Source organism: Apteryx mantelli, chromosome 29 (assembly GCF_036417845.1).
Source record: "Apteryx mantelli isolate bAptMan1 chromosome 29, bAptMan1.hap1, whole genome shotgun sequence".
Taxonomy (NCBI): Eukaryota; Metazoa; Chordata; class Aves; order Apterygiformes; family Apterygidae; genus Apteryx; species Apteryx mantelli.
Window position 1 is genome coordinate 1,017,433 of NC_090006.1, and position 26,760 is coordinate 1,044,192.

Here is a 26,760-nt window from a genome sequence, read left to right on the forward strand (position 1 = left end):
GCAGCAGGACAAACTCGGGGATTTTTAGTGTTTTTTTTTTTAATCTCGGTAGTGGCTGTAGAGAGACTTAGGGTGAAGACGGTTGTGGCTCCGCTGCCACCCGGGGAGGGGTGCCAGGCTGTGCCACGGGTGCCGGGGCGATGCCATGCCCGGGTGACACTCGCCCATGGGTGCCCAGGGGATGCCATGCCCTGGGAGGGCCCAGGCTGGGTCCACGGGTGCCCTGTGGCACCCAGGGCCGCCCCAGGGTGTGGGGAGGTGGCACCGGGCTGCAGCACCCCGGGGTCCTGCCGTGTCCCACACCAGGCAGGAGGTTGGGACTGGAAATGGGTGGCATCCCAGGGAAAAGGGGGCCCTGCTAGCGGACATGTGGGTCCTCAACCGTCCCCACTGGGGCACCCAAGGGGGAGGTGGCAGAGGGTGATTCCCCCTGCCCAGGCGGTGCCCCCCAGGCCAGGGTCACCCCTCCCTGCGGTGCTTTGTTATTGTAGGGTCTCCCCAAAGCAGGACCTGGTGGTTTGTTATCGTCAACAGTCTCTGGAGCAGGTCCCAGGGCTTTGTTATTGTAGGGTCTCCTCGGAGCAGGTCCCACTGGCTTGGTGGTGTAGCGTCTCCCTGAAGCAGGGCCTGGGGCTTTGTTATTGTAGGGTCCCGTTGTTTTTGTAGGGCGTCCCCAGAGTGGGTCCAGCTGATTTGTTGTTGCAGGCTCTCTCCAAAGTGGGTCCCAGTGGCTTTTTATTGTAGGGTCTTCTTGGAGTGGGACCCAGTAGATTGTTATTGTAGGGTCTCCCCAAAGTAGGTGCCCATGGTTTCTTACTGGAAGGTCTCTCCAAAGCAGATCCCGGTGGCATGTTACTGTAGGGTCCCATTGGAGCAGGACCCAGTGATTTGTTATTGCAGGGTCTCCCCAAAGTGGGTCCAATAGCTTGTTATTGTAGGGTGTCCCCAGAACGGGACCTGTGGGCTTGTTATTGTAGGGTCTCCCCAGAGTGGGTCCTGCTGGCTTGTTACTGTAGGGTCTCCCCGGAGTGGGTCCTGTTGGCTTGTTATTGTAGGGTGTCCCCAGAATGGGACCTGTGGGCTTGTTATTGTAGGGTCTCCCTGAAGAAGGACCTGCTGGTTTGTTATTGTAGGGTGTCCCCGGAGTGGGTCCTGCTGGCTTGTTATTGTAGGGTCTCCCCAAAGCAGGTCCAGATGACATGTTATTGTAGGGTCTCCGGAGGCGCTGGCAGGGGTGGGCTGCGGGGGCCTCAGTCCTCACCGGGGGTGGCACGGGTGATGGCAGGGGGCACCGGGGGGGTGTTGCTGGTACCACCCAGCCACAGCACCAGCACCACGATGAGGATGATGACGGTGAGGCCAACAGCCAGCCCCACCAGCACCAGGCACCAGCACCGGTGCCTGACCCGCTGCTTCTGTGCCACCGCCCGGCTCGTCCGCGTGAACGTCTGGCCCTGGGGACAAATGGCACATGGGCACCGGGATGGGCACTGCCATGCAGGGACACCCCGCGATGCCCAGCCAGGCCTCAATGTCCCCACGGTGCCCATCTGGGGCTTGATGACCCCGTGGTGCCCACCCAGTGCGGTGTCCAGGGCCATATGGCCCCATAGTGCCCGTTCAGGGCTGTGTCCCTCTGGTGTCCACCCAGCACAGTGTCCGGGGCCACATGTCTCCACAGTGCCCACCCAGCACAGTGCCCAGAGCCATATGTCCCCATGGTGGCCATCCAGAGCTCTATATTCCCATAGTGCACACCCAGCCTGGTGCCCACGGCTCTATGTCCCCGTGGTGCCCATCCAGGGCTCTGTATCCCCACAGTGCCCACCCAGGATGGTGCCCGGGGACACATGTCCCCATGGTGGCCATCCAGGGCTCTGTATCCCCACAGTGCCCACCCAGGATGGTGCCTGGGGACATATGTCCCCATGGTGGCCATCCAGGGCTCTACATCCCTACCCAGCATGGTGCCCAGAGCCATATGTCCCCATGGTGGCCATCCAGGGCCATACACACAGTGCCCACCCAGCACTGTGCCTGGGGCCATACGTCCCGGCAGTGGGGCTCTGTGTCCCCATGGTGCCCACAGCACGGTGCCACCCGTCGTGCCCCTACCATGCTGCGCAGCTCCTCAGCCCGGTTGTCCAGGTCGCTGAGCTTGCCCTCACGCTCCAGCGTCTTGGTGAAGTTCTCCTTCATGATCTGTGCCACCTCCTCGGCCTCCTGCTGGCACTGCTCCAGCCTGGACTGGGGGGGACAGGGTCAGCAGGGACGGGGCCACACGGGGCACATGGGCATTGTGGGGACAGGGCACACAGGGACGGGGCCGTATGGGGCATATGGGGACCATGGACACAGAGCGTATGGGGCATGTGGGAACAGAGCACACAGAGACTGCAGGGATGTGGCATATGGGGACAGGGCACATGGGGACAGGGCCATATAGGGCACATGAGGACCATGGACACAGAGCATATGGGGCACATGGGAACAGGGCACACAGAGACTGCAGGGATGTGGCATATGGGGACAGGGCACACGGGGACTGCAGGGATGGGGCACATGGGGACAGGGCACACGGGGACAGGGCCGTATGGGGCATATGGGGACCATGGACACAGAGCATATGGGGCATGTGGGAACAGAGCACACAGAGACTGCAGGGATGTGGCATATGGGGACAGGGCACATGGGGACAGGGCCATATAGGGCACATGAGGACCATGGACACAAAGCATATGGGGCACATGGGAACAGGGCACACAGAGACTGCAGGGATGTGGCATATGGGGACAGGGCACACGGGGACTGCAGGGATGGGGCACATGGGGACAGGGCACACGGGGACAGGGCCATATAGGGCACATGGGGACCAGACACATGGGGACCATGGCAAATGGGAACTGCAGGGACGGGGCACATGGGGACAGGGCCATACAGGGCACATAGGGACAGGTCACATGGGGACTGCAGGGATGGGGCACATGGGGACCGGACCATATAGGGCATATGGGGACAGGACACATGGGGACGGGTAAACAGGGACTGGGAGGATGGGGCACATGGGGACAGGGCTCAGGGGGACCACAGGGAAAGGGCAAACAGAGACTGCAGGGACGGGGACCATGGGGACGGGGCCATGCAGAGTGCACAGGGATCATGGGGAGGGGGCACGTGGGGACCTGGGCACAGGGCCACATGGGGACAGGGCACATGGGGCCGAGGCCATGGTGGGTACAGGAGGGGATACACGGGGACAGGGCCACAGGGACATTTGGGGGGGGGGACAGGACAGGGCCACGCAGGGATCGCCCAGAGGGGCCACACGGGCTGCATGGTGGGGACAGGGCTTGGCACCCGCCGGGGACACGGGCCACCGCCAGCGAGGGCCGCCGGCCCCGCGGGGCCCCGGCTTCCGCCCCCGGAGTGGGAAGCGCCCGTGGGAGCCCTGAACCGGGGAACGGGCTGCCGCGGCCCCCGGGGCGTCCCGCGAACCCGGGGACAGTCCCCGAGCCCCCGGGAGGGGGACCCTACCCCCCCCAGTGTCGTCCCGTCCCCCCCCGGCCACAGTTTCCCCGGGGCCGCCCAAGGTCACCGGGGACGGCCGAGACGGATCCCGGGACACCGGCCCCGACGGGGACCACCCCCCCCCGGCTTCCCCGGGACACCGGGCATAGCGGGCCCCCCCCCCGCGCACAGCCCGGTCCCGGCGGGACCCTCCCACCCCCTTCCCCTCCGCCACTTTCCGGGAACCGAAAGCGAAAGCGACGCCGGTGCTTCCCGGTGCTCACCATGGCTCCGCCGCCCCGACGGGCTGGGACGGCGCCGCGGCGGCTCCGGAGACGGGAACGGGGACGGGGACTGCGCCGCTCCCGGGGACGGTGGCAGGCGGCTCTGCCCCGGTCCGACCCGACCCGGCCCGCCCCAGGGGCCTCCCCCGGCAGGAGGGACCCGGTTAGCCCGGCCCCCCCCCGGTCCCGGCAGCGTGGGAAGCCCCGTCCCGGGCACCAGGTCATCCCACCCCCCCCCCCCCTTCCCGGGCACCAGGTCATCCCACCCACCCCCCCCCAGCACCGACAACTGCCCCCGGGAGGGGGCATCGGCTCCCCCCCACCCCGGCCAGACTCCTGGGTCCTGCCCCATCCCAGAAATGTGGGTGCCCCCCCCCATCCCCTTCTTGGAAATGGGGGTTCCTCCCCCCAGCCCTGATGCCTGGGTGCCCCCGGCCACCTGGGTGCCCCCCCCAGGCCTAGAGACAGGGGTCTGGGCTCCCCCCGCACCCCCCCATCTCAGAAACGTGGGTCACCCTCCCCCAAACCCAGGTGCCCCCTGGGTTACCCAACCCCAGACACCTGGGTCCTCCCCCCCCCCACCCAGCCCCACAGAAGTGGGTCCCGTCCCATCCCAAACAACCAGGTGCCCCCCACCCCCAGAGACATGGGTGCCCCCAGCCCGGATGCCCAGGTTCCCCCCCCCAAAGCGCGGGCCCCTGGCACGGCGGCGCCACCGCCGAGACACTGCGCCCTTTGTCCCCGCACGGCGCCAGCTGCCCGCCTGGCACCGCTCCCTCCGCGCGGGCAGGGTGCCCACGTCCCCGTCCTCGTCCCCGGTGGCCCCACAGGCGGCTTGTACGGACTCGCTGTATTGCCCGCGGACACGGAGAAACACAGGGAGAAGGGGGGGGGAGCCGCGGCGCCCGGGCACCCGCGGGGCGCCTCGGCCTCCCCAAAGGCACGGGGGGATGGGTGCCCGGCGCAGCGCCCCTAGGTGGGGATGACGCCCGTGGCGAGAAGGATGATGAGGATGAGGATGATGACGCCCACGAGGCCAAGGATGAGGAGGAGCTTCAGGTTCTTCCACCAGTACTTGCGGGCCACCTTCTGCGAGGTTGTCTTGAAATGCTCCGACTGCAGGCAGAGGCGGGCAGCGGGCTCAGGGTGCTGCACCCTGGGGTCCTCCCCCCCACCCCGGGGAGCTGGGGACACCTTGGGGACCCTGCACCCATCCTATGACCTTGTGCCCTGCACCTTAGGGACCACCCGGGCACCTGGAGCCGCCTTGGAGACCCTGCACCATCCCATGACCCCACCTCAGAGACCATCTGGGCACCTGGTGCCACCCTGGAGATCCTGCACCCATCACATGACTCTGTGCCCTGCACCTCAGGGACCACCTGGGGACCTGGTGCCACCCTGGAGACCTTGCACCCATCCCATGACCCCACCTCAGGGACCATCTGGGCACCTGGTACCACCCTAGAGACCCTGCACCCATCACATGACCCTGTGTCCTGCACCTCAGGGACCATCTGGGCACCTGGTACCACCCTGGAGACCCTGCCCCCATCCCATGACCCTGTGTCCTGCACCTCAGGGACCACCAGGGACCTGGTGCCACCTTGGAGACCCTGCCCCCATCCCATGACCCCACCTCAGGGACCATCTGGGCACCTGGTACCACCCTGGGGACCCTCCACCCACTTAGGGACCCTGCACCCACCCTGGGGACCCTGCACCCATCTGGGAACCTGGTGCCACTTTGGGAACCCAGCTCCTGCTTAGGGAGCCAGTGCCAACTCCAGGGACCCTGCAGCCACTGAGAGACCCTGTGCCCACCCTGGGGACCTGGTGCCACTTTGGGGACCCTCTACCCATGCCAGGAACCCTGCATCCAACCCCGTGTCCCCAAAGGTGGCTGGGGCTGTGCCCAGTGCCCATGGTGGCTTCCCCCGGGACGTGCCCAGCACCGGGCACCCGCCGAGCGGTTGGGTGTCCCCCCCACCCCGCCAGGCTCCGCAAGGGGGGTGCAGGGCACCCGCCGGGCCCCTCACCGTGGCCTCCAGGTCCTCGGTCTTGTTGCGGAGGTGGTCGAGGTTCTCGCCCCGCGCCAGGATGCGCTCCACGTTCTGCGTCATGATGGTCTTGACGCCCTCCACCTCGCTCTGCAGGTCCCGCACCCGCTCGCTGCCCGCCTGCCGCGGCACCGCGCCGGGCGTCAGGGTGGGCACCCGGCCCCCCGGTGCCCAGGCGTGGGGGCTGAGCACCCCCCAGGCACCCCACGCACGGCCTGGGCGCCCTACGGGCACTCACACGGACCCCGAGCACCCCGGCACCCTGCAGGGCCTCCGGGCACCCGCAGGGACCCCGTATGCACCTGGGGCACCCACAAAGACCCCGCGCACCCCTGGCACCCCACAGGGACTCCAGGCACCCCACAGGGACCCCATATGCACCCTGGGCACCCCAACAGGGACCCCATATGTGCCCTGAGCACCCTACATGGACTCTAGGCACCCCACATGCACCCCACAGGGCCTCCAGGCACCCCATAGGGACCCCGTATGCATCCAGAGGACCCCACATGCACCCTGGGTGCCCCACACGGACCCCGGGCACCCCATAAGGACCCTGTATGCACCCTGGGTGCCCCACACAGACCCCAGGCACCCCAACAGGGACCCATATGCACCCCACAGGGACCCTATATGTGCCCTGGGCACCCTACATGGACTCTGGGCACCCCACATGCACCTCTGGCACCCACAGAGACCCCCGGGCACCCCAGCAGGGACCCCACACGCACCCCGGGCACCCCACAGGGCCTCCTGGCACCCCATAAGGACCCTGTATGCACCCTGGGTGCCCCACAGGGACCCCGGACACTCCTGGCACCCCACAGGGACCCACCTGCACCCCACATAGAGCCTGGGCACCCCACAGGGACCCCCAACACCCCACAGGGACCCACAGAGACACGGGACCCCCAGGGACCCTACGCAGACCCCGGGCTGCCCCGGGCCCCCCCCGCCCCCCCCGGCGGAGGCACCCAACGGCGCCGCCGCCGCTTCCCCTTCGCGGCCCGGCAGCCCCGGCGCTCACCATGGCTGGGGCCGGGGCCGGGGCCGGGACCGGGGCCGGTGGCGGTGCCGCTGCCGGGGCCGCCCGGTGCTTCCTCTTGCCGCCCGGCCCCGCCCCGCAGGTGCCCTTCCGGGAGCGGCGGCGGCCAGGGGTCAGAGGTCACGAGGGGGGCAGGGGGAAGGGGTCAGAGGTCACAGGCTGGGCGGGGGGGCGGGGGGAGGGGCGGCCGGTCCCCGCCGGCAGCGTCTCCCCCCCCCCCCTCCCTCGCCGCCCCCTCCCCAGGCCCAGCGCGACACCCGCGGCGGCGCTTTGCGGCCGCTGACGTGTCGGGGGTGGGGCGAGGGGCGGGGCCCCCGCGGGGGGGGCGGGGCGATGGCGGCGGCGGCGGCGGCAGGTAGGGGGCTCCCGCCGCTCCCGGGCCCGGACGCCTGGGCCCCCCCTCCGCGGCGGGGGGAGGGAGGGGGGAGCCGGTAACCGGTTGCCCTTTGCCCTCTGACTCCGCCGCTGTCTCGCTTTAGGCGCGGCGCGGCGCAGGCCCCGCGGGCGGCCCGGCGGGGGGTACCCACCGGAGCCCCCCTCGGGGCCGGCACCGGCACCGGGGCCGAGCCGCGCCCGCCGCCTCCTCGGCTTCGAGCCCCGCGAGCTGACCCGGTGGCACCGCTTCGTCCGCCTGCTGCACCGGCCCGCCGACCCCGCCGCCCTCGGCGCCTTCCGCTGCGCCTTCGGTAAGCCCCCGGGGCCCAGGCGTCCGGGGAGGGGGGGGCGGGGGGGGAGGCGGCAGGGCCTTACTGCCCCCGGTGCCACCGGGGGGATGGAGGGACCCAGGCGTCCGGCCTACGTTGCGCCAACACCAGAGCGAAGGTCAGCACGGGGCTTTGGGAGTGGGGAGGGCAGTGGCCGCCCGGACGCCTGGGCCCTCCTGCTGTTGGGGGGGGGACCCGGACGCCTGGGACCTCCTGCTGTTTGGGGGGGGGAGGGGGGAGGCCCGGACGCCTGGGTCCCTGAGCCGTGTGCCTGGCCGCAGGGCTGCTGATGGCGCTGGACATCCCCCAGGAGCGGGGCCTGGGGCACCTGGACCAGCGCTTCCTGGACGGCCTCGAGGTTTGCCGCTTCCCGCTGCTGCCCTTCCTGGCGCCGCTGCCCCTCGACTGGATGTACCTGCTCTACGCCATCATGTTCCTCGGTGAGCCGCGCCGGGACGGGGACGAGCACGGGGGGAGGACAGGGCGGGCGCTGTGGACTGGGGTGACGTGGGGACTGGTGACGGCATGGCACTGGCACAGGGGGAGGATGGGGACAGGCATGGGGGCTAGTGTGGGGAGGCTCAGGGGAAGGGTAGTGGCAGGGGCAGGTCCCAGGATGGCACAGGGACAGGTACTGGGATGGCACGGGGGAAGGACAGGGATGGGCACCGTGATGGCATGGGAGAAGGATGGAGATGGGCACTGTGATGGCACAGGAGAAGGACAGAGATGGGCACCGTGATGGCACGGGAGAAGGATGGAGATGGGCACCGTGATGGCACAGGAAAAGGACAGAGATGGGCACCGTGATGGCACGGGAGAAGGACAGGGATGGGCACCGTGATGGCATGGGAGAAGGATGGAGATGGGCACTGTGATGGCACAGGAGAAGGACAGAGATGGGCACCGTGATGGCACGGGAGAAGGATGGAGATGGGCACCGTGATGGCACGGGAGAAGGACAGGGATGGGCACCGTGATGGCACGGGAGAAGGACAGGGATGGGCACCGTGATGGCACGGGAGAAGGACGGGGATGGGCACCGTGATGGCATGGGAGAAGGACGGGGATGGGCACCGTGATGGCACGGGAGAAGGACGGGGATGGGCACCGTGATGGCACGGGAGAAGGATGGAGATGGGCACCGTGATGGCACGGGAGAAGGACAGGGATGGGCACCGTGATGGCACGGGAGAAGGACAGGGATGGGCACCGTGATGGCACGGGAGAAGGACGGGGATGGGCACCGTGATGGCATGGGAGAAGGATGGGGATGGGCACCGTGATGGCACGGGAGAAGGACGGGGATGGGCACCGTGATGGCACGGGAGAAGGACGGGGATGGGCACCATGATGGCACGGGAGAAGGACAGGGATGGGCACCGTGATGGCACGGGAGAAGGACGGGGATGGGCACCGTGATGGCATGGGAGAAGGACGGGGATGGGCACCATGATGGCACGGGAGAAGGATGGAGATGGGCACTGTGATGGCACAGGAGAAGGACAGGGATGGGCACCGTGATGGCACGGGAGAAGGACAGGGATGGGCACCGTGATGGCATGGGAGAAGGATGGGGATGGGCACCGTGATGGCACGGGAGAAGGACAGGGATGGGCACCGTGATGGCACGGGAGAAGGACAGGGATGGGCACCGTGATGGCACGGGAGAAGGATGGGGATGGGCACCGTGATGGCACGGGAGAAGGATAGGGATGAGCACCATGATGGCACGGGAGAAGGATGGAGATGGGCACTGTGATGGCACAGGAGAAGGACAGAGATGGGCACCGTGATGGCACAGGAGAAGGACAGAGATGGGCACTGTGATGGCACAGGAGAAGGACAGGGATGGGCACCGTGATGGCACGGGAGAAGGATGGGGATGGGCACCGTGATGGCACGGGAGAAGGACAGGGATGGGCACCGTGATGGCACGGGAGAAGGACAGGGATGGGCACCGTGATGGCACGGGAGAAGGATGGGGATGGGCACCGTGATGGCACGGGAGAAGGATAGGGATGAGCACCATGATGGCACGGGAGAAGGATGGAGATGGGCACTGTGATGGCACAGGAGAAGGACAGGGATGGGCACCGTGATGGCACGGGAGAAGGATGGGGATGGGCACCATGATGGCACGGGAGAAGAATGGGGATGGGCACTGTGATGGCACAGGAGAAGGACAGGGATGGGCACCGTGATGGCACGGGAGAAGGATGGAGATGGGCACCGTGATGGCACAGGAGAAGGACAGGGATGGGCACCGTGATGGCACGGGAGAAGAATGGGGATGGGCACTGTGATGGCACAGGAGAAGGACAGGGATGGGCACCGTGATGGCACGGGAGAAGGATGGAGATGGGCACCGTGATGGCACAGGAGAAGGACAGGGATGGGCACCGTGATGGCACGGGAGAAGGATGGGGATGGGCACCATGATGGCACAGGAGAAGGATGGAGATGGGCACTGTGATGGCACAGGAGAAGGACAGAGATGGGCACCGTGATGGCACAGGAGAAGGACAGAGATGGGCACTGTGATGGCACAGGAGAAGGACAGGGATGGGCACCGTGATGGCACGGGAGAAGGACAGGGATGGGCACCGTGATGGCATGGGAGAAGGACGGGGATGGGCACCATGATGGCACGGGAGAAGGACAGGGATGGGCACCGTGATGGCACGGGAGAAGGATGGGGATGGGCACCGTGATGGCACGGGAGAAGGATAGGGATGAGCACCATGATGGCATGGGAGAAGGATGGAGATGGGCACTGTGATGGCACAGGAGAAGGACAGGGATGGGCACCGTGATGGCACGGGAGAAGGATGGGGATGGGCACCATGATGGCACGGGAGAAGGATAGGGATGAGCACCATGATGGCATGGGAGAAGGATGGAGATGGGCACTGTGATGGCACAGGAGAAGGACAGGGATGGGCACCGTGATGGCACGGGAGAAGGATGGGGATGGGCACCATGATGGCACGGGAGAAGGATGGAGATGGGCACTGTGATGGCACAGGAGAAGGACAGAGATGGGCACCGTGATGGCACAGGAGAAGGACAGAGATGGGCACTGTGATGGCACAGGAGAAGGACAGGGATGGGCACCGTGATGGCACGGGAGAAGGATGGAGATGGGCACTGTGATGGCACAGGAGAAGGACAGGGATGGGCACCGTGATGGCACGGGAGAAGGACAGGGATGGGCACCGTGATGGCATGGGAGAAGGACGGGGATGGGCACCATGATGGCACGGGAGAAGGACAGGGATGGGCACCGTGATGGCATGGGAGAAGGACGGGGATGGGCACCATGATGGCACGGGAGAAGGACAGGGATGGGCACCGTGATGGCACGGGAGAAGGACAGGAATGGGCACCGTGATGGCACGGGAGAAGGATAGGGATGAGCACCATGATGGCATGGGAGAAGGATGGAGATGGGCACTGTGATGGCACAGGAGAAGGACAGGGATGGGCACCGTGATGGCACGGGAGAAGGATGGGGATGGGCACCATGATGGCACGGGAGAAGGATGGAGATGGGCACTGTGATGGCACAGGAGAAGGACAGAGATGGGCACCGTGATGGCACAGGAGAAGGACAGAGATGGGCACTGTGATGGCACAGGAGAAGGACAGGGATGGGCACCGTGATGGCACGGGAGAAGGATGGAGATGGGCACTGTGATGGCACAGGAGAAGGACAGGGATGGGCACCGTGATGGCACGGGAGAAGGATGGGGATGGGCACCATGATGGCACAGGAGAAGGATGGAGATGGGCACTGTGATGGCACAGGAGAAGGACAGAGATGGGCACCGTGATGGCACAGGAGAAGGACAGAGATGGGCACTGTGATGGCACAGGAGAAGGACAGGGATGGGCACCGTGATGGCACGGGAGAAGGATGGAGATGGGCACTGTGATGGCACAGGAGAAGGACAGGGATGGGCACCGTGATGGCACGGGAGAAGGACAGGGATGGGCACCGTGATGGCATGGGAGAAGGACGGGGATGGGCACCATGATGGCACGGGAGAAGGACAGGGATGGGCACCGTGATGGCACGGGAGAAGGACAGGAATGGGCACCGTGATGGCACGGGAGAAGGATAGGGATGAGCACCATGATGGCATGGGAGAAGGATGGAGATGGGCACTGTGATGGCACAGGAGAAGGACAGGGATGGGCACCGTGATGGCACGGGAGAAGGATGGGGATGGGCACCATGATGGCACGGGAGAAGGATGGAGATGGGCACTGTGATGGCACAGGAGAAGGACAGAGATGGGCACCGTGATGGCACAGGAGAAGGACAGAGATGGGCACTGTGATGGCACAGGAGAAGGACAGGGATGGGCACCGTGATGGCACGGGAGAAGGATGGAGATGGGCACTGTGATGGCACAGGAGAAGGACAGGGATGGGCACCGTGATGGCACGGGAGAAGGATGGGGATGGGCACCATGATGGCACAGGAGAAGGATGGAGATGGGCACTGTGATGGCACAGGAGAAGGACAGAGATGGGCACCGTGATGGCACAGGAGAAGGACAGAGATGGGCACTGTGATGGCACAGGAGAAGGACAGGGATGGGCACCGTGATGGCACGGGAGAAGGATGGAGATGGGCACTGTGATGGCACAGGAGAAGGACAGGGATGGGCACCGTGATGGCATGGGAGAAGGATGGGGATGGGCGCTGTGATGGCACAGGAGAAGGACAGAGATGGGCACCGTGATGGCACAGGAGAAGGACAGAGATGGGCACTGTGATGGCACAGGAGAAGGACAGGGATGGGCACCGTGATGGCACGGGAGAAGGATGGAGATGGGCACTGTGATGGCACAGGAGAAGGACAGGGATGGGCACCGTGATGGCACGGGAGAAGGATGGGGATGGGCACCATGATGGCACAGGAGAAGGATGGAGATGGGCACTGTGATGGCACAGGAGAAGGACAGAGATGGGCACTGTGATGGCACAGGAGAAGGACAGGGATGGGCACCATGATGGCACGGGAGAAGGATGGAGATGGGCACTGTGATGGCACAGGAGAAGGACAGGGATGGGCACCGTGATGGCATGGGAGAAGGATGGGGATGGGCGCTATGATGGCACAGGAGAAGGACAGAGATGGGCACCGTGATGGCACAGGAGAAGGACAGAGATGGGCACTGTGATGGCACAGGAGAAGGACAGGGATGGGCACCGTGATGGCACGGGAGAAGGATGGAGATGGGTACAGTGATGGCACGGGAGAAGGACAGGGATGGGCACCATGATGGCATGGGAGAAGGACGGAGATGGGCACCATGATGGCACGGGAGAAGGACAGGGATGGGCATTATGATGGCATGGGAGAAGGACGGGGATGGGCACCGTGATGGATACAGGGACGGGTACCAGGATGACCCAAAGGAAGTTGGGCACAGGGAAAGGACAGGGACAGGCACCAGGATGGCACAGCGATGGGCACGGCAACGGGACGGATACAGGGACGGCACAGGATGGGGACAGGTACCGTGACAGGATAGCCCAGGGGAAGGGCACTGTGCCAGGCAGGGAGGACACGTGCTGGGGAGGACGGGGACGGTGACGCACACCAGGACGAGCCGGGGCGGTGCCTGAGGGGTGCCCGGCGGTGCCCGCAGGTGCCCTGGGCATCATGGCAGGGTGCTGCTACCGCCTGAGCTGCTTGGCCTTCCTGGGACCCTACTGGTACGTCTTCCTGCTCGACAAGACGGCCTGGAACAACCACTCCTACCTCTACGGGCTGCTGGCCTTCCAGCTGGCGCTGCTGGGCGCCGACCGCTACGGGTGGGTGACGCCGACGTCCCCTCTGCCCGCCCCGCTCCCAGGTGCCACCTCAGCGCCTGTCGTTACCCCCCCATTTCCACCGGCAGGTCCGTTGACGGGCTTTTTCGGCCACACAAGAGAAACGCCCACGTGCCGCTGTGGAACTACACGCTGCTGCGTGCGCAGGTTGGGCCGGAGGGTCCCGCGGGGTGGGGATGGGGTGTCCCCAAGTCCCAGATGCCTGGGTCCACCATCACCTCGGCTGCCGCTCTCCCCCCCTTTTCTCACAGATCTTCATCGTCTACTTCATCGCGGGGCTGAAGAAGCTGGACGCCGACTGGGTGGGCGGCTACTCCATGGGCTCCCTTGCCCGCCACTGGCTCTTTGCCCCCTTCAAGTGAGCGGGGACGCGGTGGGGACACGGGGGGGGGGGGGGGGACACCCGGCAACGCGTGGCACGGTGGCTCTTGCCCGCAGGCTGGTGCTCTCGGAGGAGGCGACGAGCCTGCTGGTGGTGCACGGCGGCGGGCTGCTGCTCGATCTCTCCGCCGGCTTCCTGCTCTTCTTCGACGCCACGCGGCCCGTGGCCCTCGTCTTCGTCACCTACTTCCACTGCATGAACTCGCAGCTCTTCAGCATCGGTGAGCTCGGCGCTGGGGACGCCAGCGTTTTTATGCCCCCCACGGTGGGCCAGGCAGAAGGGTGCGCGGGTTTGGGTGGGGGGACGTGTCCCTGATGCAGTCCCCCCCCCACCCTCCAGGCATGTTCCCCTACACCATGCTGGCGAGCAGCGGGCTGTTCTGCGAGGCGAGTTGGCCGCGGCGGCTCTGCGCCCGCTGCCCCGGCTGGTTGCGGCGAGCGCTGCCCAGCACGGCGCCGCCGCGGCCCAGCGCCGACTGCGCCTACGGGGGCCGGCGAGCTCGGCGCCCCCGGCCCCGGCAGCACCTCGCTGCCCTCTTCACCCTCCTCTACGTGCTGGAGCAGTTCTTCCTGCCTTACTCTCACTTCATCACCCAGGTGGGGGGGGGTATGGGGGTGGGGGGGTGTTTTGGGGGGTGCTGGGGGTGCTCAAAGGGAAAGAGGGCAAGGGGGCAATTTGGAGGGGGCAAGAGGGCACTGCCAGGGCATTTCTGGGGGCAGAGGGACACGGGGGGGCAAGTTGGAGGGGGCAAGAGGGCGCTGGCAGGGGCATTTCTGGGGGCACAGGGACAAGGGGACAATTTGGGGGAGCACTGGGACGTTACCAGGGGCAATAGGGGGAAGGGGGCACAGGGACAAGGGGGCAGTACCCAGGGGCATTTCTGGGGGCACAGGGAGGAGGGGGAGAATTTGGGGGGGGGGCAAGAGGGCACTACCAGGACATTTCTAGGGGCACAGGGATGAGGGGACAATTAGGGGGAGCACAGGGACATTACTGGGGGCAGCAGGAGGAAGGGGGCACAGGGCCAAGGGAGTTGGGCCACCCCAGTGTTCTCCTCACCATTGTGGACACCCCGGTGTCACCCCGTTTGTCCCCTGGAGCCACCCCACGTGTCCCCATTCCCCCCACCACCACCACCAGGGCTACAACAACTGGACCAACGGCCTCTACGGCTACTCCTGGGACATGATGGTTCACTCCCGCTTCCACCAGCACGTCAAGATCACCTACCGTGACGGGCTCACCGGCGAGGTGGGCTACCTCAAGCCAGGGGTGAGCACGCCTGGACACCTGGGTCCTTCCCGAGGTGGGGGAGCAGGGTTGGGGGGGGGAAAGGGGGCTAGCACCCATGGGTTGGGGTGGGTCGCGCAGGTGTTCACGCAGAGCCGCCGCTGGAAGGACCACGCGGACATGCTGAAGCAGTACTCGGCCTGCCTGAGCCACCTGCTGCCCCGCTACAACGTCTCGCAGCCCCAGATCTACTTCGATGTCTGGGTGTCCATCAACGACCGCTTCCAGCAGCGGTGGGTGACGGGGACCAGGAGGGGGGGGGTGGCAGCGCAGCAGTGGCCTCACGCCCGTCCCCACACAGGCTGGTGGACCCGCGGGTGGACATCGTGCAGGCCGAGTGGTCGCCCTGGCACCCCACGCCCTGGCTGCTGCCGCTGCTGCTGGAGCTGTCGCCCTGGCGGGCCAGGCTGCAGGCCCTGGAGAGCACCTTGGACAACCACACCGAGGTGGTCTTCATCGCCGACTTCCCAGGTAGCCCCGCAGGTGACGGGGGCACCCGTGGGTGCTGCGGGCACCCATAGCTCTCTTCCCCCCCCTCTCCTCCAGGCCTGCACCTGGAGAACTTTGTGAGCGAGGACCTGGGCAACACCAGCCTGCGAGTGCTGCAGGGTGAGGTGATGGTGGAGCTGGTGGAGCAGGGCAGCAACCACACACTGCAGGAGGGCGAGGGGCTGCAGGTGAGCAGCCGGCAGGTGCCGTGGGGTGGGTGGGGGGGCCAAGCAGGCACTGATGCCCCCCCTCTCCACCACAGCTGCCCGCCGGGCAGTACCACAAGGTGCACACGGTCTCACCGGAGCCCTCATGCTACATGTACGTCTACGTCAACACCACGGCGCTGGCGCTGGAGAGGAACCTCACGCGCCTGCAGGAGCTGCGGGAGCGGGTGCAGAACGGCAGCGGTGAGTGGGTGCTGCACCCCCTCACCCCAAAAAAGGGCACACAGGCCCCAGCTCACCCCACACCGCACCCCGCAGAGCTGGAGCCGCTGCCCCCCGAGCTGCGGCCCATCGTGGGCGAGCCGCTGGCTGACGGCGCCGAGGCCGACCCGGTGGTGCTGGCCTTCCTGCGGCGCCAGCGGCGCTTGGAGGAGCTGGGCCGGCGGCGCGACGAAAGCCTGGCGCAGCGCTTCCGCCGCTTCCTCGTCAAAAAATATTACCTCTTCCGACGCAGGTGAGCTCCCCCCCTTTTTTTTCCCTGTTTTCCTCTATTTTATGCCATTCCCAGCACCTTTTTGCCCCCCCCCCCCCCATCACAGCGCCCTGATGACCTTCATCTCCCTGCGCAACCTGGCGCTGGGCCGGCCACCCCTGGAGCAGCTGGCGCAGGAGGTGGCTTTCGCCAACCTGCGCGGCCAGGAGGAGAGCGCCCACCCTGGCAGCGGTGGGGGCCAGGGGGCCGCCGAGCAGCACCCCGAACTGTGAGCCCCAGCTTCCATCCCTCTGTGCCATGGGGGGGGCACCAGGGCCCCCCCCCCCAATAAACTTTTTTAAGCCCAACACGGACTCCCTTTGCTTAGAGCCGGCAGCAGGCGCTTGCCCCACGCGGGTACGGTAGAACCTAGCGGTTTTATTGATTTGTGAATTAATTGGTGAAATCGAGACATATGTAATAAAACCTCCAGAAAAAAATTATTAAGAGAGAAAGAAAAAGAGAAAGAGAGAGAAAGCCCCCCGCCACCCTCACCCCCCCCCCCCAAGGCACTTTCTGGGGGCGATGGACCCAGGACAGGCACGTAAACAAGCCGGCTTCTCTGTACCACACCGGCCAAATGAGCCGTGATCCCGGGCCCGGAGCGCCCCCAGTTTTGCCCTCCCCTCTCCCCCCATTTCATCTGTTTTACAACCTAATTTTCCCCCCCCCTCAGTTTTTTTTTTTTAACCCCGGCAGGTGGGACCCGAGGTTTTTCTGTAGGACACCTCGGCCTGCCGGGGTGGGAGGGGGAAAAAAAAAAAAAAGCAGCCAGGAATCAAGGTGCAGGGGGGCTTTCGGGAAAATAAGAGCTGCCGTCTGAGCCCGGGGGCTTCTCTGTACTTACGCCCCGCGCCTCAGGACACAATAAATAAGCCATTAGAAAAAACGTTCAAGTATGAAGGGCCAGTTTTCCCCCCCTCCCTCCTTCCCCTTTTCCCCGGAGCTGGGAGAGCCTTTCCGCTGTGCCCCCTCTCCCCGCTCCGCCGTCACCTCCCAGCGCAAAGCTCAAGGGTGGGAGGAGGGGGGGGGTGTTGTGCAGTTGTGGATTCATTTTTAGCTTTCTTATAAAGAAAAAAACAACGACAACAAAAATTTCTCCGGTACCAAAGCACGCAGCCTACGGAGCTCGGGCCGGTGCCGGAGCTCGGCAAGTCGGGCGCCGTTGGGCTAGTGCTGAGCTACAGGTGGGATTGAGGGGGGTGGGTTGGGTTTTAAACCCTCCCCCCTCCCCTTATTACATACGTCCTCCGAGAGAAAGAGAGAGAAAGAGCTGGAAGCGGAGAGGTTAAAATCCGGTGCCGCTCGAGAGCTGGGAGTTAGGAACAAAAACAGCACCACCAAGGTCCGAGCGGGAGGAGGCGCGCGGCAAAGGGCCAGCCGGTGCGGGCTCCAGGACAGGGAAAACGGTTCCCGTAAAAAAGTGACAGTCGGAGGAAGGAGGGGGGGAGGCCAAGCGGGGGCCGGGAGCGCTTTGGCGTCTCCGAGCTCAGACGTCACGAGAGTTAAAAAACTAAAAGGCAGATAGATGCCGGAGGGACCCACAGACGTCAAGCGCGCGTCACCAGGACGGCGGCAGCGCCGGGGAAAAGGGGGCTCGTGCCCGCGCGGGCGGAAGGAGGGCACCCTCGGGGGCAAAGGGGGGGGGCACGGGGTGCGAGCGCGCTGCTGCCGCCCGCCGCGGGGAGAGGCCCGAGGGCCCGGGTGGTCCCCACACAACTGAAATCATGGCGACAGACAGAGGTGAGCAAGAGCTGGAAAGGAGGACAGGAGAGCTTAGGGAAGAGGAGCTCTTTCCCCCAGAGCCTGCAAGCTTCTCTGTAGCCTACGCCAACAGGAGTGGGGAAAAAAGCCTAACACTTTCAGTATTTTAGCTTTTTGGGAACTTCCCAGGGGAAACTGTCCCTACCAAAGTGGCCATAGGCTGCAGTCCTCTGATAAATGGGTTTCTTCAGATCCAGATCCCTGGAATATACAAGTCCTCAACTTAGTAAGAGCGTCCGAGGCCCAAAAAAACGCCACGCACAAACCTCCTCCCTGTCCTGCGGGGGCCGGGGCGCTGGCCACGGCGGGCGACGCCGCCTCGCTGCTGGCTCCGGCCTGGGGGCCGCCTCCCTGTCCTGCTCCCTTCTTCCCGGAACGGTTGTAGCTTCCCGGGCTGTCGCGAGGAAACGGCCGGAGAAGCTACAAGCGCGTGGCGGTTTCTCAGCTGCCGGCGGATACTTACCCCCTTCAGCAGCACCCGGTCCGCCCGAAAGCACTTATCTTCCGGCTTAAGCAGCTCTTGTCCTAGCCCAAAGGCTGCTTCTCCCTTTAAATCTGATGTTTCCAGCACGGGTGGCGAAAGAGGCAGCGAACAGCAGCACGAGGTCGTGCCCACGGCGGGGCAGCTAGTCCGGGCGGGCGCTCGGCTCTGGGCTCTCTGCCCGCGGAGGGGGGCTACGGGCGCCCTCCGCCCCCAAAAGCAGCGGCGAGCTCCGCGTAGGGAACCGCTCCTCGCTACTCCCGGCGGGGCGAGGGCAAGGTGTGTGTGGGGGGGAAAACCCGCGGTCTGCGCCCGTCGTCGCCGCCGGCCAGCCAGGCGCGCCGTGCGCCCGCTCCCGCCACCCCCGGTTCCCCGGCGGCGCGCCTCCCCGCTTTTACCTGACGATGACCCCAGGGCGGAGGTCGAAGTTCTTCTTGACGATCTCCAGCAGCTCCCGCTCGCTCTTCTGGGACGTGCCGTAGTGGAAGATGGAGATGGACAAGGGATGCGACACCCCGATGGCGTAGGAAACCTGGGCGAGGGGAGGAGGAGATGTGAATCGAGCCAGCAGCGGTCAAGGTCGCTCCCCAGCCCCCCCAAAAGCGTGGCACGCCACGGCGCCTACCTGCACGAGCACCCTCCGGCAGAGCCCGGCTTTGATGAGGGATTTGGCCACCCAGCGCGCGGCGTAAGCGGCCGAACGGTCCACCTTGGTGTAGTCCTTCCCGGAGAAAGCGCCGCCGCCGTGGGCGCCCCAACCTCCGTACGTGTCCACGATGATCTTGCGGCCCGTGAGGCCAGCGTCACCCTGCAACGGGAAGCGCCGTCACGAACCGTCGCCTCGGGAACCAGGTTGGCTCAACCACAGGCTCCGGCATGGCCGCAAAGCCTCCCCAAAAAGTCACCTTACCTGGGGGCCACCGATGACAAAGCGGCCGCTAGGCTGCAGGTGGTAAATGGTATCGTCGTCCAGATATTTGGCCGGCACCACGGCCTTGATCACCTTCTCCTTCAGCGCGTCCCTCATCTCGTCCAAGCACACCTCCTCGTCGTGCTGCACCGAGATGACAATCGTGTGCACGCGGATGGGGATCACAGCGCCGCGATCCTGCATGTACTGCACCGTCACCTGAAAGGAGACGGCCGTCAGGGGCGGGACGCTCCCGACGAGAAGAGAGGGCAGCGGCAGTGAGCGCAGCTCCGAGGCCGAAGGCCCTCACCTGCGTCTTCGAGTCGGGCCGCAGCCAGGGCAGGGTGCCGTTGCGCCGCAGCTCGGCCAGCTTGGCGTTCAGCTTGTGCGCCAGGACGATGGTGAGGGGCATGCACTCCTCCGTCTCATCCGTGGCGTAGCCGAACATCAGGCCCTGCCGGCAAAGAGACGGCGGGGGGGTCAAACGCTCGCCCTCACGCGGAGGAGAAGGTCGCTCGAGGTAGAAAGGGGACGCTAACCTGGTCTCCAGCCCCGATATCCTCCTCGCTGCGGTCCAGGTGGACGCCCTGGGCGATGTCTGGGGACTGCTGCTCCAGGGCCACCAACACATTGCAAGTCTTGTAGTCAAAGCCTAGGGCAAAGCGGGTTTTTAGCTCCTCGGCCCCCACGGCCGTCCACGCTCGACACCGGCCGCGAGGGAGCGAGCGGCGGCACGTACCTTTGGAGGAATCGTCGTAACCGATGTGCTTGATGGTGTCCCGAACGACCTTCTGGTAGTCGACAGCAGCTCGGGAAGTGATTTCCCCCGCCAGGAGGATCATCCCCGTCTTTGCGACAGTTTCTAAAGGGGAAAGAGAAGGTCACCTCTGGCATCGTCCAGCCGGAGCGCTTGCTGCCTCCCGTCCCCCCGCTTCCCAAAATGGGGCTCAACTCACCGCAGGCCACTTTAGCGTCAGGGTCTTGCTTGAGGTGGGCGTCCAGGACGGCATCGCTGATCTGGTCGCAGATCTTATCTGAGGAAAAAAAGAGCGAGCTTATCGCTACCGCCTAACCCTTCCTTCCTGAGCCGCTTTCCCTCTCCGCTGAGCGCGGCAAATCGCGGCCGACGCAGGGAGCTTCCACGCTAATCTGGAAACACGAGCAACTGCGGCGGTGCCCCAGGCCAGCGCAAGCCTCCTCTTAAGCCAGCAGCTTCCTGCAGCAGACACAGCCCTTTCCTTGTCCCCTGCTCCGGGTTATTAGCGTGGAATTTCAGGCATTTGCTAGTCAAACTCTTGCGCTCAAATTACATTTGGGTCAGGGCTTAAGTTCAGCCACCTATTCCGCCGCCGCGCTCCCGTTTTCCGAAAGGGAACCCAGCACCTCCTCCCCAAACAGGGCGCGGGGCCGCACGCCAAGTTGCCAGTTTTCCAAATCTGGAGGGCGCCAGTTCTGCCCCCTCCAGTGCAAGCTTAAGCCCCGGTGCTGCTTTCGGAAGGAGTGTTGGATGTCAACAGCTGCCCCGGGGGGAGCCCCGGAGCTGGAATTTGCCGGGCCGTACTGTACGCTGCCGGCCAGCAGCCGGCCCCGACTGCAAAACTGGTTTCAGCTGGCCGCCCAGCCAGCGCCAAGCCCGCCACATCCAGTCGCTTAAAACCCCGAGGATGTTTTATTGCGGGGTAATGAAAACCTCCTCCCGCTCTAAGGGCTTCCCACGAGCCACTCGGGTTCCACAATGAATAAGCAACTTCCCTTCGGACTGCGGATGTCCTTGACGACGACCTTTCGGGCTGGATTTTAGAGGAGGGCGACGGGCCAGCATTGCGTTTCAGCCCATTGTAGCGAGGAGAAAAGGAAAGGCAGACGGGAGGCTCCCCTCGCCGTTTCGTAGGGTTAAAGGGCACTAAAACGGACCTTAAACCCATGAGGTAACAGCCCTATTCCGTGGCAGGGTGCACAGAAATCTCCTCCAATTGGGGTTGCTAAACAGCTCCTTTTTTCCCCTGGAGACAACACCTGATTTCAAAACCCCGGTCAGGTGCACGGCGCCCTTCCAGCTAGGGAACGACCTGACAAAGCAACGCAAGAATGTTTTTGCATCGCTTAAGGGAAGTATCTGGGGTAGTTCTCCGGTTACGCCATCAGGAGACACGCTGGCCTAGCCGTGTCCGGGCAAGGCCAGCGCTACCTTGGCCGCAGGGCAACGGAAAACCACATCTGAAGCGGTTCGCTCGGCTGGATTACTGGCCACGGCACTGGGAGCGCCCTGGCAGCGCCCTGGCAGGCGGCAGAGGCTGCCAGCTGCCCCGGGGGCAGAGGAAAGCAGCTGGCTGTGCACTTTTCCAGTCATGTGCCCAAAAATGGAGAGCACAAAGAGAGCGAGCGAGAGCACATGATGTTGTGACCGTACTGAAAGGACGCCCGGGCTGCCCCGGCGACCTGACCCGACGGAAAGGGCAACCCAAAGCACCTACAGCATCCCTGGTGCCGATCCATGCTTGCCAGACGTCAAGGAGAGCTGGAGTGGGGGGGGGGGGGCCAGGCACATCCCGGGGGATGCAGCAGACCTGGGGACACCCCCAGGGTGGGCAAGGGGGGCTGCCAAAGTGCTCTAACCACTGCACATCACTGCTCCTGTGGCCAAGCACTGGGTTGGGTCCCAGAGGGGATTGCCTACATCTCAAGGGGGGGGGCACGAGACCCTGGGGACCCCCCTGGGGTTGGCAGGGGGCTCTAACCACTGCTTACCTCTGTGCTGGCAGCCAGGCTGCGGATCTGCCTCCAAAGGGGTACAAGGGACCTGGGGGCCCCCCCTGGGGCTGGCAGGGGGCTCTAACCACTGCATGCCTCCGCCATGACAGCCAGGTTACAGATGCGGCCCCATGGGGTGCAGAGGACTTGGGGACACCCCCCGGGCAGGAAGGCAGCTGGCAGGGGGCTTGAACCACTACTTACCTCTGTGCTGGCAGCCAGGCTGCAGATCTGGCCCCACGGGGGTACAGAGGACACGGGACCCCCCCCCCCCCGGGGCTGGCAGCGGGCTCTAACCACTGCAAAGCGCCACCCTGGCAGCCAGGCTGCAGATCGGGCCCCCGGGCGGGGTGCGGAGGAGCTGGGGCCACGCCAGGGCGGCCGCGGTGCTCTTACCGCTGCCCACGAGGGCGCTGGCTGCCGCGGGGGGAGCCGGGGACACGGCTCGGGGCCCGGGGGCTCGTTGCGGCCCGCAAGCTGCTTAGTCACCGCGGCGGCAGCGGCTGACTCACCGCTGCCCCCCGGCCGCATGTCGCCATTGCGTCACCCGCCGCACCGGCACGGACCCCCCCCCCCCTCCCCGCCCCGCCGCCGTCCCCGGTGCCCCCCCCCCCCACCCCAACGCGGGAAGCACGTGCGCGCCGGGGGCCGCAATGCGGCGCGCGCCGCCCCGCACTGCGCGCGCGCCCCGTGGCGTCATCCCTCCCCCCCCCCAGCACGGGGCGCGCGCGCCCCCTCCCTCCTCCTCCTCCTCCTCCCCCCATCGCCCGCCCTGAGGCGGCCGGCGCGCGCGCCACTGGGCCGCGCCTGCGCGCTCGCCCGCCCCGGCCGGCCCCGTTCGGTCCGCACCTGGGTGCCCCTCGCCCACGGACTCGGAGGTGAAGAGGAAGCTGCCTTCCTCGATGAAAGCCTCATGGAAGCCGTTGAGCTGCCCGTTCATGGCGGCGGCGATGCTGGCGGAGCGGGAGGCGGCGGCGGGGCGGGCGGGCAGCGGCGAAGAGCGAGAACGGCCGCGGAGGACTAAGCGCGGCGCCTGCCGCCGCGCCTCTATTTATACCCTCTCTGGCCCCGCCCCCCACATCTTTGCGCCAATGGTGCGCGCCGAGAGGGCCCTGGGGGCGGGGAGGCGAAACCATTTGCCGCAGGCGGGGGGGGGAACGTTATGTAACACCAAGTGGCCCACACACCCTCCGACCGCCCCGACCATACCTTCTGCGGCGGGCCGAGCCGACGATAGAGTCAAGCCGGCGGTGAGGGGATCATCCCCTTCCCTCCCGGGCACGGCTGAGCGAGCGGGGAGCGGCACCACCTGCGCTCCCCCCCCCGGGCGCGGCCCCATGGAGCCTCCCCCGCCGGCCGGCGGCGCGAGGCGCCGGGCAGGGTGCGCATGCGCAACGCGCGGCCCGCGCCGGGTGCCCGGGGGGAAAGGCGGGCGCGCGCCGCGCAGGCGCAGTGCGGCTCCCGCGGGCGGCGAGGACGGCCCGCACCGCGGCCGCCGCCATCTTGGGGGCTGCGCGGCCCCTCCATTGTGTGGCCCGGCAGCACCGCCGCCCGCCGCTACACGCTCGTCCGGTCCGGCCCGGCCCTGCCGCTACGACCCGGCCTTGCCTCCCACCGCTGCCTGCTGCCACCCGCCCTGCGGCCCCATCCATCCCACCCGCCGCCTCCTGCCAACGGCTCCCCTCTGCCATCTTGCAAATGGCCACCGCACCTCAGCCAAGGGGAGCAGAGAGCAAAGGCGTCGCGGCTGCGGGAAGAAGCCGGGAAAAGCAGGTTACGGGCCCAAAAAGCCGGCTCCGGCCTCCTGCAGGAGTGGGCTGGCACCTCCCACAGCCAGTGCCACGGGCTGGATGTGCGGGCCATGCTGCCAAGCTCCCCGCAGGATGACGCAGCCGCTCAGTGCGTGTGCCGGGGGTGTTGTCCGGCCACCCCCAGGGCCACGCAAGTGGCACCGGCGCCACCGCTAAGAGGATTATCCCGCCGGCTGCTTGGCACCGGGGGAACGGGGCCCCTTCCATGGCGACAGCCCGCCACGCGCGTTCCAAATCGCATTAGGCCGGGGCACCGCATCCTGCCAGGCGGGCGCCAGCCGCACGTGTCCCGCCGGCAGCAGGGGACGGTGGCCCCCGCCGCGTGCGTCACTGGCCTCCCCCCCACACACACTGCTGCCGTGGGGCCCGGCCGAGGGGACATGCCCAAGGCCACGGCGGCGACGCGGTGGCGGAGGTGGGAGATGCGTGCCGAGGCCTCGCCGGATGGGGAGCGGGAGGCAGGTCGGAGACCAGGTTCACCGGCGCTTTGGCGCCTGCCCTGGACCTGCCTGATGCAACCGGCCTCTGGTCTTGCCAGTGCTGGAGCCTTCCCAGCTCCCCTCCTCCTCCTCCCCCTCCTCCTCCTCCTCCTCCTCCTCCTCCCCAGAGGGCTGGGGCAGCCTTGGCCCGCTACCGCCACCTGCCCCACGCCCCGGGGCTCCCACGGAGGAGGAGCCGGAGCGAGGCCGGACACGGGCTCCTGGCATCCACAGTCGGCATCGCCCGCTCCCCAGGGCAACTTCTGCACAACATTTCTGCCCCGGGGGCATCTTTTTTGCCCGCCCTGCGCCCCCATGTCTACCCGTGGGGCTTGGGGGGAAACCGAGGGCCGGTGGGGTGGCGCCGGGCGCGGGAGGGCCCCGGGTGGCACGGTGCCCGCTGCCACCGGCTGGGGGAACCGCCTCCATCGCCCGCGCGAGCCCGGCGCCGGATGGGCGATTCAGCCTCGCCGGCGCCGGTTTTCCCCTCCGGCGGGCGGAGGCGGAGGTGGGGGGGGGGGCGGGCAGGCAGTGCCCAGGGTGGCAGGGCGTGCCGCGGTTCGGGATTTCCCCCGCGCCAGGCGAGCCGGGACACGTGGCGGCGGGCGGAGGCGCTCGGCCCGCGGGCGCCGTGGCGGGGCAGGCGGCCCCCGTGCCTCGGTTTCCCCACGGCGAGGGGCTGGAGGTGTCTGGGGAACAGCGTCCACCCCCCTGCGCCCAAAAGCACTGCTTGGGCCCAGCTTAAGGCGACCGGCACCCAAGGCACACGGGCACCCAGGACCCCCATGCCATGGGGCAACAGCACCCAGGACCCACAGACCTGGGTCCCACAGGTTCCCAGGACCCCCAACGCCATGGGGCAACAGCACCCGGAACCCACAGACCCAGGTCTCATGGGCACCCAGGAGCCACATGCCTGGGGACAACAGCACCCAGGACCACAGACCCAGATCTCATGGGCACCCAGCACCCACAGACCCAGGTCCCACAGGCACCCAGGACCCCTGTGCCTGGGGACCAAAGGACCCAGGACCCACAGACCCAGGTCCCACAGGCACTCAGGAGCCACATGTCTGGGGACAACAGCACTCAGGACCCACAGACCTGGGTCCCATGGGCACCCAAGACCCACAAACCCGGGGACAACAGCACTCAGGACCCACAGACCAAGGTCCCTCAGGCACCCAGGACCCTCGTGTCTGGGGACAACAGCACCCAGAACCCACAGATCCAGGTCTCATGGGCACCCAGAACCCACAGACCCAAGTCCCATGGGCACCCAGGACCCCTGTGCCTGGGGGCAGCAGCACCCAGGACCCACAGACCCAGGTCCCATGGGCACCCAGGGCTGAGAGGCAGTGGACACCCACACGCCTTGGGGACCAGCACCCAAGGCAGGCAGGCACCCAGGACTCATGCACCCAGAACCGATGGGACCCCCAGGACCCCCAAGTCCAGGTCTCACAGGCACCCAGGAGCCACTGCTTGGGGGACCAACACCCAGGACCCATACACCCAGGACAGATGGGCACCCAGGACCCATACGCTTGCGGGGACCAGCACCCAGGACCCACACATCCAGGACCAACAGACACTGGGGACCCACATACTCAAGGCCAATGGGGCACCCAGGACCCACACACCAGGGGGGATCAGCACCCAGGACCCCTACACCCCAGAGAGAGAGCACCCAGGGCTGACTGGCACCCAGGACCCACATGGCTGGGGGGAACAGCACCCAGGACCCACGTGCCCAGGGCCACGTGGGGCAGGCACAGGCAGGCCGTGGGGCTGCTGGGGTGGCAGTGGGGGATCCGGGGCACAAGTAGGTGCCCCCACTCGTTGTTGTCCCCAGCCCCATGGCCGGCACCCGCCGCATGGTCCCAACCCCACAGCCAGCACCTACCCCATAGCTCCCAGCCCCATAGACAGCACCCACCCCAGGGCTCCCAGCCCCACAGCCGCGTGGCCAGCACCCATCCCACGGTCCCAGCCCCACAGCCAGCACCAACCCCATGGCCCCCCCATCCCACAACCAGCCCCCTCCCCACATGGCACCAGCCCCGCAGCTCCGTCCCCACGGCTGGGGCCAAGCAAAGAGGCGGCGCCGAGCCGGGACATTGCCGTGGGGCCGGCAGGGCCCGGCACACCGGGATGCCCCCCAGCCCCGCGGAGCCGGGAACATCGAGCTCCATGTCCCGGTCACCGGGCGGGCCCAGCGCGGCACCGGACCGGGGCGGGCCCGGGCGTGGC

General features: G+C 66.5%; 4 protein-coding genes across 6 annotated transcripts; 1 reads left to right on the forward strand and 3 right to left on the reverse strand.

Annotated features, from left to right (window-relative positions):
- Window positions 1-36: 36 nt before the first annotated feature.
- LOC106493816 (vesicle-associated membrane protein 5-like) lies at window positions 37-4,021 on the reverse strand. 2 transcript variants are annotated; one of them, XM_067312464.1, is made up of 3 exons: window positions 3,792-4,021; window positions 2,116-2,242; window positions 37-1,454 (listed from the first exon to the last, which is right to left on the reverse strand). In XM_067312464.1, exons 2-3 carry the CDS (start codon window positions 2,197-2,199, stop codon window positions 1,251-1,253), a joined length of 288 nt encoding a protein of 95 aa, XP_067168565.1. In that variant the 5' UTR covers window positions 2,200-2,242; window positions 3,792-4,021; the 3' UTR covers window positions 37-1,250. The 2 variants fall into 2 exon arrangements, with proteins under 2 accessions (XP_067168565.1, XP_067168564.1); XM_067312463.1 differs by having other exon boundaries at window positions 2,116-2,247.
- A 605-nt stretch (window positions 4,022-4,626) lies between these two features.
- Window positions 4,627-7,059, reverse strand: VAMP8 (vesicle associated membrane protein 8). Its single transcript, XM_067312505.1, has 3 exons — window positions 6,879-7,059; window positions 5,831-5,971; window positions 4,627-4,907 (listed from the first exon to the last, which is right to left on the reverse strand). Exons 1-3 carry the CDS (start codon window positions 6,879-6,881, stop codon window positions 4,764-4,766), a joined length of 288 nt encoding a protein of 95 aa, XP_067168606.1. The 5' UTR covers window positions 6,882-7,059; the 3' UTR covers window positions 4,627-4,763.
- Window positions 7,060-7,229: 170 nt separating this feature from the next.
- GGCX (gamma-glutamyl carboxylase) lies at window positions 7,230-16,625 on the forward strand. The gene is made up of 15 exons (XM_067312502.1): window positions 7,230-7,251; window positions 7,376-7,582; window positions 7,882-8,040; window positions 13,268-13,433; window positions 13,520-13,598; window positions 13,703-13,809; window positions 13,890-14,053; window positions 14,173-14,429; window positions 14,974-15,105; window positions 15,205-15,356; window positions 15,425-15,594; window positions 15,670-15,800; window positions 15,875-16,022; window positions 16,098-16,293; window positions 16,379-16,625. Exons 1-15 carry the CDS (start codon window positions 7,230-7,232, stop codon window positions 16,542-16,544), a joined length of 2,256 nt encoding a protein of 751 aa, XP_067168603.1. The 3' UTR covers window positions 16,545-16,625.
- Window positions 16,626-16,669: 44 nt separating this feature from the next.
- Window positions 16,670-23,282, reverse strand: MAT2A (methionine adenosyltransferase 2A). 2 transcript variants are annotated; one of them, XM_067312504.1, is made up of 9 exons: window positions 23,067-23,282; window positions 20,423-20,500; window positions 20,206-20,328; window positions 20,006-20,118; window positions 19,777-19,920; window positions 19,467-19,685; window positions 19,182-19,364; window positions 18,955-19,088; window positions 16,670-18,276 (listed from the first exon to the last, which is right to left on the reverse strand). In XM_067312504.1, exons 1-9 carry the CDS (start codon window positions 23,155-23,157, stop codon window positions 18,174-18,176), a joined length of 1,188 nt encoding a protein of 395 aa, XP_067168605.1. In that variant the 5' UTR covers window positions 23,158-23,282; the 3' UTR covers window positions 16,670-18,173. The 2 variants fall into 2 exon arrangements, with proteins under 2 accessions (XP_067168605.1, XP_067168604.1); XM_067312503.1 differs by lacking the exon at window positions 23,067-23,282 and adding an exon at window positions 22,215-22,733.
- Window positions 23,283-26,760: the final 3,478 nt, after the last annotated feature.